General features: G+C 43.2%; 1 protein-coding gene across 2 annotated transcripts in view; it reads left to right on the top strand.

Moving 5' to 3' along the window:
• SMYD3 (SET and MYND domain containing 3) overlaps positions 1-12066 on the top strand; it is a 708690-nt gene extending 696624 nt beyond the window's left edge. For both annotated transcript variants that reach the window (XM_082833475.1, XM_082833476.1), the window contains one exon: positions 11781-12066. In XM_082833475.1, coding sequence (XP_082689601.1) covers positions 11781-11882 — 102 coding nt within the window. In that variant the 3' untranslated portion in view covers positions 11883-12066. The remainder of the gene's footprint in view (positions 1-11780) is intronic.
• The last annotated feature ends 2170 nt before the right edge of the window (positions 12067-14236 follow it).

Here is a 14236-nt window from a genome sequence, read left to right on the forward strand (position 1 = left end):
CCCCAGTTCGGGAGGATCCCACGTGCCACAGAGCAGCTGGGCCCGCGAGCCATGGCTGCTGGGCCTGCGCGTCCGGAGCCTGTGCTATGCAGCAGGAGAGGCCACAGCAGTGAGAGGCCCGCGTACCCCCAAAAAATAAAAGATAAAAAAATAATGAACTTGAAGATAGAACAATATAAGCTGTCCAATCTAAAAAACAGAGATAAAATGACTAAAAAAGGTAAAATTGAACAGAGCTTCAGGGACCCACGGTACCTATAACAAAAGATCTAACAGTGGAGTCCCAGAAAGAGAAGAGAAAGAGGGCAGAGTGGGAAAAGTACTTGAAGAAATAATAGTGAAAGCACTCAAATTGAAAAAAAGTAAAATTCTCTCTCTTCATAGATGACATGATCTTATATGTAGGAAACCCTAAAGATACCACAAAAGAAATTGTTCCAACTAAGAAATTCAGCAAAGTGGGAGGATGTAAAATTAATATGCAAAAGTCAGTTGTGTTTCTATACACTGATAGGGAATGATCCCAAAAGGGAATGATCCCAAAAGGAAATTGAGAAAACAGTTCCACTTCTAATAGCATCATACAGAATAAAATAATCAGCAATTAACTTAATCAAGGAGGTAAAAGACTTATACACTGAAGACTATAAAACACTGCTGAAAAAAATTAAAGATGACATAAACAGAATAATATTCCATGTTCATGACTGAAAGATTTAATATCATTTTAAGATGTCAATACAACCTAAAGCAGTCTATAGATTCAATGCAATCTCTGTCAAAATCCACTGACATTTTTTTTTAGAAATGGAAAAATCCATCCTAAAATCCATATGAAACCTCAAGACCCCAATAGCATAACAATATTGAAAAAGAAAAAAAAAGTTGGAGGACTCACACTTTATGATTTCAAATTTTGCTACAAAACTACAGTAATCAAAACAACATGGTACTGGCATAAGGACAGCCATATAAGCCAATGAAATTGAATAGAGAGCCAGAAATAAACTCTCAGATATATGTCAAATAATTTTTGACAAGGGTGCCAAGACCACTCAGTGAGGAAAGGACAGTCCATTCAATAAATGGTGTTGAGAAAACTGGATATCCACATGCAAAAAATAAAGTTGGACCCTTACCTAACACTATATTTTTAAAAACTAATGCATGGATTAAAGACCTAATATAAGAGCTAAAACTATAAAACTCTTAGAAGAAAACAGAAGAAAAGTTTCATGAGACTGGATTTGGCAATGACTTTTTTGGATATGCCACCAAAGGCACAGGCAACAAAGAAAAAATAGACGAATTGAACTTCATCAAAATTTTAAATGCTTGTGCATCAAAGGATGCTATCGACAGAGTAAAAAGGCAACCCACAAAATGGAACAAAATATTTGCAAATCAAGTATCTGATAAGTGAATAATTTCCAGAATATAGAGAGAATGCCTGAACTTCAAAAACAATACCAAAACAGCCCAATTCAAAAATTGGCAAAGGACCTGAATGGACATTTCTCCAAAGAAGATACGCAAATAGCTAAAAATCACGTAAAAAGGTGCTTAACATCACCAATCATTAGGGAAATGCAAACCACAACCACAATGAGATACTACTTCTCACCTGCTAAGATGGCTATTATTAAGGAAAAAAAACAGAAAACAACATGTATTGGTATGGATGTGGAGAAACTGGAACCCTTATGTATTACTGGCAGGAATGCAAAATGGGGCAGCCACTGTGGAAAAATAGTATAGCAGTTCCTCAAAAATATGAAACACAGAATTACTATTTGATCCACCAATTCCACTTCTGGGTATAAACACAAAAGAATTGAAAGCAGGGACTTGAACAGATATTTGTACACCAATGTTCATAGCAAGCATTATTAACAATAGCTTAGCTAAAAGGTGGAAGCAACCTAAATGTCCATGGACAGATGAATAGATAAACAAAATGTGGAATATACAGACAATATTATTCAGCCTTAAAAATGAAACCACATAGATGAAACTTGAAGACATTATGTGAAGTAAGCCAGTCACAAAAGGATAAATATTGTATGATTCCATTTATATCAGGTATGTAGAGTAGTCAAAAACATAGAGACAGAAAGTAAAATAGTGATAACCAGGGGCTGGAGAGAGAAGGGGATGGAGAATTATTGTTTAGTGGGTACACAGTTTCAGTTTGGGATAACACAGAAGTTCTGGAAATGGATAGTGGTAGTGGTTGCACAACAATGTGAATGTAATTAATGCCACTGAACATAAAAAAATCTACCTGGGGATTCAAGAAGGTAACTGATTGTGAAAATGACTATACTGCCCAAGGCAATGTACAGATTCAATGCAATCCCTATTAAATTACCAATGGCGTTTTTTACAGAACTAGAACAAAATATCTTAAAATTTGTATGGAGACACAAAAGACCCCAAATAGCCAAAGCAGTCTTGAAGGAAAGAAACGGAGCTGGAGGAATCAGACTCCCTGACTTCAGACTATACTATAAAGCTACAGTAATCAAGACAATATAGTACTGGCACAAAAACAGAAACATAGATCAATGGAACAGGATAGAAAGCCCAGAGATGAACTCAGGCACCTATGGTCAACTAATCTATGACAAAGGAGGCAAGGATATGTACAGTGGAGAAAAGACAGTCTGTTCAATAAGTGGTGCTGGGAAAACCAGACAGCTTCATGTAAAAGAATGAAATTAGAACACTCCCTAACACCATACACAAAAATAAACTCAAAATGGATTAGAAACCTAAATGTAAGACCGGACACTATAAAACTCTCAGAGGAAAACATAGGAAGAACACTCTTTGGCATAAATCACAGCAAGATCTTTTTTGACCCACCTCCTAGAGAAATGGAAATAAAAACAAAAATAAACAAATGGGACCTAATGAAACTTAAAAGCTTTTGCACAGCAAAGGAAACTATAAACAAGACGAAAAGACAACCCTCAGAATGGGAGAAAATATTTGCAAATCAATCAACGGACAAAGGATTGATCTCCAAAATATATAAACAGCTCATGCAGCTCAATATTAAAAAATCAAACAACCCAATCAAAAAATAGGCAGAAGACCTAAACAGACATTTCTCCAAAGAAGACATACAGATGGCCAAAAGGCACATGAAAAGCTGCTCAACATCACTAATTATTAGACTAATGCAAATCAAAACTACAATGAGGTATCACCTCACACCAGTTAGAATGGGCATCATCAGAAAATCTACAAACAACAAACGCTGGAGAGGGTGTGGAGAAAAGGGAACCCTCTTGCACTGTTGGTGGGAATGTAAATTGATACAGCCACTATGGAGAACAGTATGGAGGTTCCTTAAAAAACTAAAAATAGAATTACCATATGACCCAGCAATCCCACTACTGGGCATACACCCAGAGAAAACCATAATTCAAAAAGGCACATGCACCCCAGTGTTCACTGCAGCACTATTTACAATAGCCAGGTCATGGAAGCAACCTAAATGCCCATCGACAGATGAATGGAATAAGAAAATGTGGTACATATATATATACAGTGGAATATTACTCAGCCATAAAAAGGAACGAAATTGGGTCATTTGTAGAGACGTGGATGGACCTAGACACTGTCATAAAGAGTGAAGTAAGTCAGAAAGAGAAAAACAAATATCGCATATTAATGCATATATGTGGAATCTAGGAAAATGGTACAGATGAACCGATTTGCAAGGCAGAAACAGAGACACAGATGTTGAGAACAAACATATGGACACCAAGAGGGGAAAGCCACGGTGGGGGGGCGGGCAGTGGTGGTGGTGGGATGAATTGGGAGATTGGGATTGACATGTATACACTGATGTGTATAAAATTGATGACTAATAAGAACCTGCTGTATAAAAAAAAAATTTTTTTAAAACCTACAAAAAACTTAAAGGAAAAAAAAAACCTAAGTGAATCCAAATAAGAAAAATCCAAAGAAATGCACATCAAGATTCATCCTAGACAAACTTCTGAAAACTAAAGACAACAAAAATATCTTAAAAGCAGCAAGAGAGGGGCTTCCCTGGTGGCGCAGTGGTTAAGAATCCACCTGCCAATGCACAGGACACGGGTTCAAGCGCTGGTCCAGGAAGATCCCAAATGCTGCAGAGCAACTAAGCCTGTGCACCACAGCTACTGAGCCCGCATGCCACAACTACTGAAGCCCACATGCCTAGAACCCATGCTCCACAACAAGAGAAGCCACCACAATGAGAAGCCTTCACACCGCAAGAGTAGCCCCCACTCACCACAACCAGAGAAAAGCCCGTGCGCAGCAACAAAGACCCAACACAGCAAAAAATTGAAAAAATTTAAAACTGTTTCTAAAAAAGCAAGAGAAAAATGACATCTTCCTTATAGGAGAAAAACAATTTGAGTTACAGTGGCTTTCTCATTAAAAACCATGAAGGCCAGGGACTTCCCTGGTGGTCCAGTGGTTAAGACTCTGTGCTCCCAATGCAGGGGGCCTGGGTTCAATCCTGGTCAGGGAATTAGATCCCTCATGCCACAACAAAGATCCCGCATGCTGCAACTAAAACCAGATCCCGCGTGCTGCAGTGAAGATCCCGCACGCAGTATGGAAGATCCCACGTGCTGCAACTAAGACCCGGTACAGCCAAATAAATAAATATTAACAAACAAACAAACATGGAGGTCAGATGAAAGTGGCACATTTTTCAAGCACTGAAAGAAAAGAACTGTTGAGCCAAAAACCGACACTCAGCAAAATAGCCTTCAAGAGTTACGGGAAAATCAAAACATTCTCAGATGAAGGAAAAGTAAGAGAATTTGTCACCAGCGGACCTATTCTAAAAGGATCGCTAAAGGAATTCTCTAAACAGAAAGTAAATAATAAAGGCAGGAATCTCTGAACATCAGGAAGAAAGAACATGGTAAGCAAAAGTAAGGGTAAGTAAAATTGACTTTCATTCTCCTCTTGAGTTTTTTAGATAATCTTTGACAGTTGAAACAAAATTTATAACACTGTCTCCTGTGGTTCTAAATGTATATAGTGGAAATATTTAGGTCAATTATATTCGACAATTATATGTCTATGTCTCTCTCTCTATATATACACACACAAACAAATACACTCAAAAACATTACAGAATTCTAAAAAAAGTAGTAATCCACCAGAAATGCAAGAAAAAGAAAATAGAAGCAAAAAAGAAAAAGACAGAATAAACAGAAAAATATTTTAATGGCAAACTTAAAACCCTAATATATGAATAACCACATTAATTACGCAAGTGATCTATGTAAAAAATATAAATTGTCTAAAATATACTAATTAAATGACAGAGATTATTAGAATGGATTTTTTTAATGACCCAACTATATGCTGTCTATAGGAAACTCGCTTTAAATATAGGCACGTTGAAAGTAAAATGATGGAAAAAGATATATCATGAAAACACCATTCATCAAAAGAAAGCTGGAGTGGCTATATTAATATCAGATAAAGTCGATTTTAGAGCAAAGAAAATGTTGCTAAAGACAGAGAAGGACATTATATAACGGGGAAAAAAAGGTCAATTTACCACGAATACATAGCAATTCTAAATGTGTATGCACCAAACAACCCAGTTGCAAAATGTGGGGAACAAAAACTGATAGAACTAAAAGAAGAAATAGATAATAGACTTATGGATACGCGTATAGCTGGGGACATCAACACTCCCTGTCAACTACTGACAGGACAACTAGACAGAAAACCAGCAAGGATATAGAAGGATTCAACAACAGGATCAAATTGACATTTATAAAACTCCACCCAGCAGTAGCAAAATACACTTCAAGTACCCACAGAATGTATACCAAGAAGGACCATATTCTGGGCCATAAAACAAGTCTCAATAAATGTAAAAGGATTCCTGTCATACAAAGTAAATTCTCTGACCTCAGTGGAGTTAAATTAGAAATCAATAACACATTTTGAAATGAAACCAAACCTGCACCTCCTAGCTCTGTGTCTGGGACTTGCTTTGTCCACAGAATTTATCTAGTCCAATCTCCTCGTTACTCAAGTGAGGAAACCGGAGCTCAGGGAGGAGACATGATGTCTTCAGGGTCTCTCAGGTGCTCAATAAATATGCATTGGATCGATTGATTAGTTAAACATAACAACACAACAGCAACTCTTTCTGGAATAGCTACTCCCACTGGAAGGCACAGACCTGAGCTCACCATGTCTGTAACCCCTTCTGGGGTCTCTCCTCTGGAACCCCAGCACCTTACATCTCCCTTTATCACACACTGTCCTGCTAGAACCCTGATTTCTGGCTGTGCCAGAGCTCCTCCCAGGGCAAGGACCAAGTCTTGTTCATGACAGCTGCTTAGCCGATATTTAGTGTATGAATGGATAGATCTTTTCTTTAAGGAATCTTGCCTCCCAGGAGGACAGGTCCTCTCGGTGGATTCTGTACAAGGTGGAGAGCACAGTGGATCAGCAGGGGTGCTGTGAGCTCAGGAAGGTCATCCAAGGCTTTGGGATTTCCTGCTGCCCCTTGCGAAGGGCTGCTGTGGCTCTGCAGCTGCTTGATGGGTTGCAGGTCTGTCTTCCTACGTGTCCTGCTTTGGATGCCCCAGCGCACGCCCACCACCTCCCACCCCTCTACTCTGCTTTCATCCTGAGGTGGGCAGAGTAAGAAAACTTGCCTGCATTTTCCCCTCTTGTGATCTGATTCCAGAGGTTTTTATCATGCATACATTTCTTTTCCCTCTGATTTATATCCATATTTAAATCCTGCTTGGGGAAGTCATTATTGAATTCCCTCAGGCTTTTTGTAGAGAGTATATGAGATCCTCGATAAGCTTAATATATTTTTATTAAAAATTAATAAGAAAGCTATATTGTTTGCAACTTTAAATCATAATTTAATTCATTTTATTTAATATATGACCCACAATTCTACAATTACTTAAAAGAAAAAAAAAGCTGTGATGAGATTGAAATCAGTTCTGGGGACCCGATCTTTCAAAGAACCTATCTTTACTCCTGAGTGAGCCATGCCTGTCATGTGGCAGACAATCTGTGCTTCCATTTCTCATGTGACATTTAGAGTCAGTACACGGGGGGCAGCAACACCCCCTTGAAGGCTTCAAATAGGTCCTCTGTGGAAGAATACAGGCAGGCTCTTTTTAAATGCTACCATTAAAAAAATAAAATTTAATGGAAAGAGATAAGCTTTTCCCAGCACAGGCTGGCTCTGATTTTATATTTCCTTAATCTGTTTTACATATTGCTGCAGGAAATTAAATCAAAATTGTTCTCTCTGACATGTGCATGTGTGGCAGTTGGGAGGGGCTGAGAGAAGGGAGACACAGAGCTACAGGAAACAATTGTCCTGGTTTGTCAGAGATTTACTATAACTTTGTTTTTGGGGAAAAAAAGACCTCCTCATCTTCTTGCTGGGCTGAGGGGCTGTGGCCGCCATGCAGAGGCAGCCTGTGCTGACAGCTACATAGGGCTCCCTTCCTACATCGCTGAGAACTGCTGCCCCAGCTCACCTGTAGGCCCAGGTGATGTCCAAGACAAGGACCAGACGTCCTGCCGGACCAAGTCTGAGTTTTGGCTTCCCGTCCTGTATACTCAACCTGCCATATTACTCTCACATACACACACACACACACACACACACACAGAGAGAGAGAACACAGTCATCACCATAGTTTGCACATTACTAAATCCTATTTTTTTTTCTCTCCTTTTCTCTTCTACCCCACCCATCACTCAGAGAAAATTAGTGTTTACTTGTTAATCCTATTTATACCTGGTTTTACCTTCTAGACAAATGGTATGGATTTTTTCCAGTCTCTTCAATGTGGTCCTCTGCACCCAGCTATGCCCATTTCCTCTCTGCTTCTAGCCACCCCTGTGGATAGGATCCTCTAACCTTAGTATCTCAAATCCTACACATACACACCCAGGCGTTGCCCCCGCCCCACTTTTGCTACCGGTGCTGCATTCACCACCAAATAAGAGAACGTAGGTCACAACCAGCAGCATCTTGACTAGGAAGACCTTCACGGCTCCTCAGGGTGTCTCAGAAGCCACACCTCAGAGACCCTGCAGGCCCTCTCCTTGGTCACTGAAGACTGTTTGCAGGTGGAGGCTGCACAGTGCAGTCATGGAATGAACACGGGGTTCACCCTGGGCTCCCTCTCAGGCCAAACATGAGGACATTGCACCAGATGGTCTTTGTGGCCCTCCTGCAAGGAAGCAGGCTGGGTGGTATGGAAGTGAGGCCTGGGCAAGGCCAAGTGGCTTCCCTTCCTGGCTGTGGCTCTGCAGTTGGTGAAGGGTTGCAGGGCCGGAAGCCTCCTCTGATGCTCAGGCACCTGCTGTGCTGTGGGATGAGCAGGAATGAACAGGAAGACTCCAGATCAGCCACAATTAACTTTGTCTCTTGAGGAGTAGGCCTTATTCTTTTTTTTTTTTTTTTTTGCGGTACGCGGGCCTCTCACTGCTGTGGCCTCTCCCGTTGCGGAGCACCTGCGCCACCAGGGAAGCCCCGTAGGCCTTATTCTTAAAGCTGGAAGGGAGGAGAAAGTGAAACGTATGACTGGAAGAAAGGCAGCGAGGAAGGAAGCTGAAGCTATAATACGTCTGAAAACGTGCAGATCGACCTTACCCTTCAGAGTGGTATGAAGATGACTGTCATGCAGCCTCTGAGTCAAGTCCCTGAGAAGCACGGAACTTTCTCCAGATGAGGAACCTGGAGAAATAAAACAGGAGGACACAGAGAAGCTGGTCTGGGAGTTCTCCTGAGAAACGAGGCCAGGCCCTCACCCAGCAGAGAGCTGTGAGGGGCCGGGAGGGCGAGAGCCCTCACAGGTCAGGCAGGCCTTTCTCCAGCCAACCTGTCCATGGGGCTTGGAGGAGCGTTCTTTCTCTTTCTGCAAAGAGCTTTTCAGGTGATGCTCCTGGCCCATTCACCCTCCTTTGTCAGATCACAAGTACAGCTGGTCCTCTGTCGAGTGGAAGGGAAGAGAACATCTAAGCAGCTTTCGAGTGAGAGAATTTCCCACGAAGGGCTCAAAGCATCTCTCCAGTCTCTTTTTACAATCGCGCTCTCATGCAGGCCCCTGCCTGGGACCTTGAGATGTCTAGAACAACAGAGGACCTGGGGAGTGGGGCGGGAGGGAGACAGGAGACATTTGTTCCCTGAATGGCATCAAACATTTGTTGCTGATCTTCTGCCCAGAGGCATGTCACCGAGCTTGGCTGCCTCCAAGGTGGAGGCTACTCCCAACTCCTCCCCTCGATCTCGTACACCCCTCACCCCGCCCCACTGCACCTCGGGATTTGCTTGCAGATGCTCTGCACCCACAGGGCAGACCCACTCAGGTTACTAAGAACCAAATCCTCATGGCCCTGACTCATCACAGCCCCCTTCTGGTTTTCCAGCTGGCATGTCACAGGTGATGGGCCTGCCAGTGCAGGATTACAGCCAACGCCACGGGCAGAGCTCTTTTCCAGGCTGGGACACCAGAGCCTGAGGTGGCGGGCCTTTCCCTTTTTTTCCTCTCACAGTAGCGAAATCTAGACCCCGTCTGTCTGCCTGTTTTCCTTTATCCCAGCTAAAGGGAACTTTTTTTTTTTTTTTTTTTGCGGTACGCGGGCCTCTCACTGCTATGGCCGCTCCTGTTGCGGAGCACAGGCTCGGGACGCGCAGGCTCAGCGGCCATGGCTCACGGGCCCAGCCGCTCCGCGGCATGTGGGATCTTCCCGGACCGGGGCACGAACCCATGTCCCCTGCATCGGCAGGCGGACTCCCAACCACTGCGCCATCAGGGAAGCCCGGGAACATTTTTAAAGAGGCCAAAAAGCCAGGAACACAGGCCAAAAGCACTCCTGGCCCTGAACACCCAGTAGAATGAAGGGGTGCTCCGCAGCTCTAAAGTCTCTGTGGCTTTAAAGAGGTTCATACCCAAGAATATCCACCTCCAGAGATTTATCTTAAGCAAATATTCAGCAAAGGCAAAAAAGTCCTATGCTAGAAGAGCTACATCATAACAAAAACTTGGTAGTGATCTAAATTTCTAAGAGTAGAATTGTACACAGGCAGTAAAATGGTAATTATGTTGGCTGTAAGTCACCACTGAATAATAAATAGTTGTTATTATTTGGTGAGAGCTCACTGTATCGGTCGTTCTCAACCCTGAGGGCACGTTAGAATCTCCTGAGCCCAGGCCTCACCCCCAGAGAACAGGCTTCAGTTGACCACGTGTGGGGTTTGGGCGCTGGTACCTTTGACAGCCCCCAGTTGATGCTCCTGTGCGGCCAAGGCTGAGAGCGTGGTACTGAGAGGCAGGTGCTTTTCTGGGTGCCTAACAGCCCCCAAAGTCTCTTTACCTAGCTCTCGAGGCACGTTCGTATTGAAGACAATGGGTCTGGTGCCCACCCCCCGCTGGGGAGCCCCCAGTTTGGGCAATGCAGGATGGTACTGTTTATCTCTAATTTATTCCTCGGTAACAAACCATCCCCAAAACTCAGCAGAGTAAAATAACCACCCTTTTATTATGCTCACCGATGATCTGAGTCAGGAATTCAAACGGATCGCCACAGGAATGGCTCGCCTCTTTTCCATAACGCCTCTTTTCCACAGTGTCCGCTGGGAAGACTGGACTCTGGCTACCTTTTGGCTGATGGCTGAAATCATCTGTAGACTTCTTTATGCACATTTCTGATGTCTAGGCTAGGATGACTTGCAAGATGGACTCAGCTAGGACTCTCAACCAGAGCATCTCCACTTGGCTTCCCCATGTGGCTTGGGCTTCCTCACAGCGCGGAAGCTCATGGTTCCAGGAGCAGACACAGTAGTGAACGAGGCAAAGGTTGCATGGCCTTTCTGACCTAGCTTTGGAAGTCAGTAGCATTAATTCCATCATCACACTCTATTACTGAAGTGATCACAAACCCATCCAGATTTCAGAAATATTTTGGAGGTAGAATTGGCAAGATTTAGTGAAGATTGAACATGGGGAGTGAAGGCAGGGACTGTCAAAATGCCAGTGTTCTAATGTCATAGGACATGAAAAGAATACAAAAATTGTATGTATACATTATATGTATCACAGTGCATATACTCCATGGAACCCCCAATGTCCTCAGTTATTTATTTATTTATTTATTTATTTATTTATTTTGTGGTACGTGGGCCTCTCACTGCTGTGGCCTCTCCCGTTGCGGAGCACAAGCTCCGGACGCGCAGGCTCAGCGGCCATGGCTCACGGGCCCAGCCGCTCCGCGGCATGTGGGATCTTCCCGGACCGGGGCACGAACCCGTGTCCCCTGCATCGGCAGGCGGACTCTCAACCACTGCGCCACCAGGGAAGCCCACAGTGCATATAGATGAGAATTAAATGCAGCATGCGAAAATGAAAATTATATTTTAAGGCGATAGCAGCATAGTAGTTCATCTTTACTATTACTTAATCATTTTAGTAACTCTTCTCAAACCTCTTTACCTACACCAAACCTAAGCTCTAATAATCCCTGAAGATTGTTGTTGCACAGCAGGCCCAGCACGACTCAAGTAGTAAGTCTGCTGTCCAAGCACCACGTTACAGAATCACCCTTGTCACTTCATTGCTAGTGTGGAGAACCACCGTGCTGCTCACACTGCAGACTCTGGGCTTCTTCGGGCTCCTGGTGTCATGGGAAAAGATGAGGAGCAGGCAGGGACCTGCCTAATTTGGGGTTCTAATCCGTCTTCTTTCTCTTCCCTTTAGGCTTTTGATATTATGAGAGTGACACATGGCAGGGAGCACAGCCTGATTGAAGATTTGATTCTGCTCTTAGAAGAATGTGATGCCAACATCAGAGCACCCTAAGGGAACCCCCCCCCCCATAGAGGGAGAGACAGCTTATACCTTTACTGAATGCCTTATTGAGGTCACACACTCTATATTTTGTTTGTTGTGTGAACCTCCCCTACTAGAAATGCTGTTCTGTATTTACTTTGGTAAATAAAGTCAGACATATGGTTTGCACACCACATGAATCTTTAGTTGTAGAGAAGCACGATTATAATAAATATAAAAAATTTGGTTGAAAATGCCATCTGCTAATTGTTTTCTTTGCTTACTCACTGGTAATGTTTAAGATCTCAGCATTAAAGATAGAAAATCCTATTAAAAGCATAACAGAATAAGTTGTAACCTTCTCCTTAGATAAACGGAGGGATAGTTGGATAAAAATCAATGTTTTCATATTTGCTTCCAAGCAAAATCTTAATGTCCATTTTGGCAAGAAGCAAGATTTTCAGATGTCTTCACTGCTTGCGGTAAACGATATGTATGTCCATGATTCACTTCCAAATACATCTGCAACACAAGAAGTTTTACTCTAAATCCTAGAAAGACGTCATGTTAGGTTTTATTAGAAAAGGACAGGAGGTCTTAATGGACAAAAAAGAAAACTGTTTTTCATATGTCTCATGGCTCTTTGTGTAACTCATTCTGAGCATTTTATAACCCTTTGTGTATGTCATGCTTTTGGAAGGGGAATTTTCTTCTATAAATCTCTATGTCTAAGGTTCGACCCTGTGATCTACATAGCATGGGGCTCCATTATCCTGCAGGAAGCAGGGTTCTAGCATCCCAGCCCAAATCAGGTTTGCTTTCTTTTCTTACTGTTATTCCCCAATTCTGCGGCCTGCTTTTCCACTTTCTGCTTTAGACAAATACAGAAACCTTTTCTTTTCCTCTAGCAAATAATAACTTCTTTCATGGCTCCGTGATCCTGTGAGCAGTTTAGTCCCTCAGGCTTAGAGAAGACTCCAGGAGTATTACTGAAGCTGACAGGAGTCTCAGAGAGCTTCCTGTCACCCACACCTTATTTTACAAGCAAGAAAATGAGATACAGGGAGTGATGGCGGAATCCAGAGCAGCAACTCAGGAGCTTCCCCCACCACCCCAGAAGGAGTGGCACGTCCTCCGGCCACGTGGCCTCACTGCGGCGGCAGCCATGTCAGAATGACACGTGGACGTCTGGTCGAGCCAGAAGGAACCAACCTCATTCTGCAGCAGAGAAAGCTGACGCCTAGAAACTGGGATCCACGTGAACACCTGGTGGGCACTGTGATCACTGAAACGTGCCTGATCTCGCGACGCTGATGAGTTCTGCAGCCGTTTCATCAGCGTGCTTGGCTCGGGCTACTGTCCATCAAGTATCAGGCACCTCTAAAGCACACAGTATCTCTAATAGCCACAGGAGCCCAACAAGGTAGGTGTTTTGAAGCCCATTTTATAAGTAAGGAAACTGAGGCCTGGAGTTAGATGCTCTGGGATCTCTCCTGATTTATTGTGACCTTGAGAAAGTGGCTGAATCTCAGTCTTTTTGAGAGACCAGTTCTACCCAATTCAACAAATACATATTGAATGGTTATTGTGTTTTTAGGAGAAAGAGATATAAAGACTGAATAAGGTGTGCCCCTCATCCTCAAAATGCACACTGTGTGATATGGTATTTATATCAGTTAGCTTTTACTGCATAATAAACTATCCCCAAATAACACTTATTTTGTTCACTATTCTGTGTGTCAGCAATTTGGCTGGACAGTTGCTTCTGGTTTGGCCCAGGCTCCACATACCCCTGCCCTTACAAAGTCCCACTGCAAGAGCATGGATGTGTGGAGAGGAAGAAGTTGTGGCCATGTATGCAGTCCACCGTAGCAGCCCTTGCACTCTTTTGGCATTATGGAACATTTAGTGATTTTAATGAAATCCACAGACCTTGGTTGGCTTGGCTGGTCTCAGCTGGGCACACTCACTGTCTGCAGTTGCTGCTGGGTCTGCTGGGGAAACAAGGGTGACTGGGGCCATGTAGCTCATTGGGCTAGCCCAGCCTTGTTGACATTGCAGCAGGCTTCCAGGAACAGTAAGTAGGCAAGCCCCAAAGTGCAAGCACTTTTCCAATCTGCTTGGATCACATTTACTAATCTCCCGTGGGCCAAAGCCAATCACAGTGCCAGCCCAGAATCAAGGGCGGATAGACTTCTCTCAGTCAGAGGAGCCACGAAGTCTATTCCAAGGACATAGATCTTGGGAGAGAAAGACGTTGTAGACATTTATGCAGTCCCCCATGGCAGCCCTTAAGCTATCTTGGTGTTACGGAACATTTAATGAATCTGATGAAACCCACAGACCTTCTTTCTAGAAAAACATGTACATATGAGCAAGTTGCT

This window comes from Leucopleurus acutus (assembly GCF_964270905.1).
Source record: "Leucopleurus acutus genome assembly, chromosome: 2".
Taxonomy (NCBI): Eukaryota; Metazoa; Chordata; class Mammalia; order Artiodactyla; family Delphinidae; genus Leucopleurus; species Leucopleurus acutus.